Raw genomic sequence first — 489 nt, 5'->3', positions numbered from 1 at the left:
ATTTTCCCTATTTCCCCCTTGTTAACATGTTTCCAGCTATTGTTTTCTCTCTCTCTCTCTCTCTCTCTCTCTCTCTCTCTCAGGCTCTTTCTTTCCCTTTACTTCTGTGCTCCCTTTTTATTTTCCTGGCTCCTGCTGTTATATTAAAAATGAATTACATACACTCTGAGGTTAAATTATTCTATTGTAGAACATTCTCAGGGCACTTTTAATGTCTCTGTTCCTCAGGCTGTAGATGAAGGGATTCAGCACAGGGGTGACTACACAGTACATCAGTGAGGACACAGCGCTGTTTCTGGAAGAATCTGAAAGAAGTGATCCAATATATACACCGATTGCTGTTCCCCAAAATAAGAAAACCACTGAGAGGTGAGACCCACAGGTGTAGAAGGCTTTAGACCTCCCGCTTGAGGATGGCATGATCAGAATGGAGGACACAATTTTGTAGTAAGAAAAAAGGATCCCTGAGATGGGAAACAAACCATACAC

General features: G+C 41.9%; 1 protein-coding gene across 1 annotated transcript in view; it reads right to left on the bottom strand.

Annotated features, from left to right (window-relative positions):
- Positions 1-171: 171 nt before the first annotated feature.
- Positions 172-489, bottom strand: part of LOC103733972 (olfactory receptor 18-like) — a 15,052-nt gene continuing 14,734 nt past the window's right edge. The window contains exon 4 of the mRNA XM_008832883.3: positions 172-489. This exon is cut by the window's right edge and continues 97 nt beyond it. Within this exon, the coding sequence (XP_008831105.3) occupies positions 172-489 (318 nt within the window).

The sequence above is a fragment of the Nannospalax galili genome, unplaced genomic scaffold, assembly GCF_000622305.1.
Source record: "Nannospalax galili isolate Female #2095 unplaced genomic scaffold, S.galili_v1.0 scaffold896, whole genome shotgun sequence".
Classification (NCBI taxonomy): domain Eukaryota; kingdom Metazoa; phylum Chordata; class Mammalia; order Rodentia; family Spalacidae; genus Nannospalax; species Nannospalax galili.
Note: the sequence above shows the minus strand (reverse complement) of the source record. Positions and strands in the feature narration are given on the sequence as shown.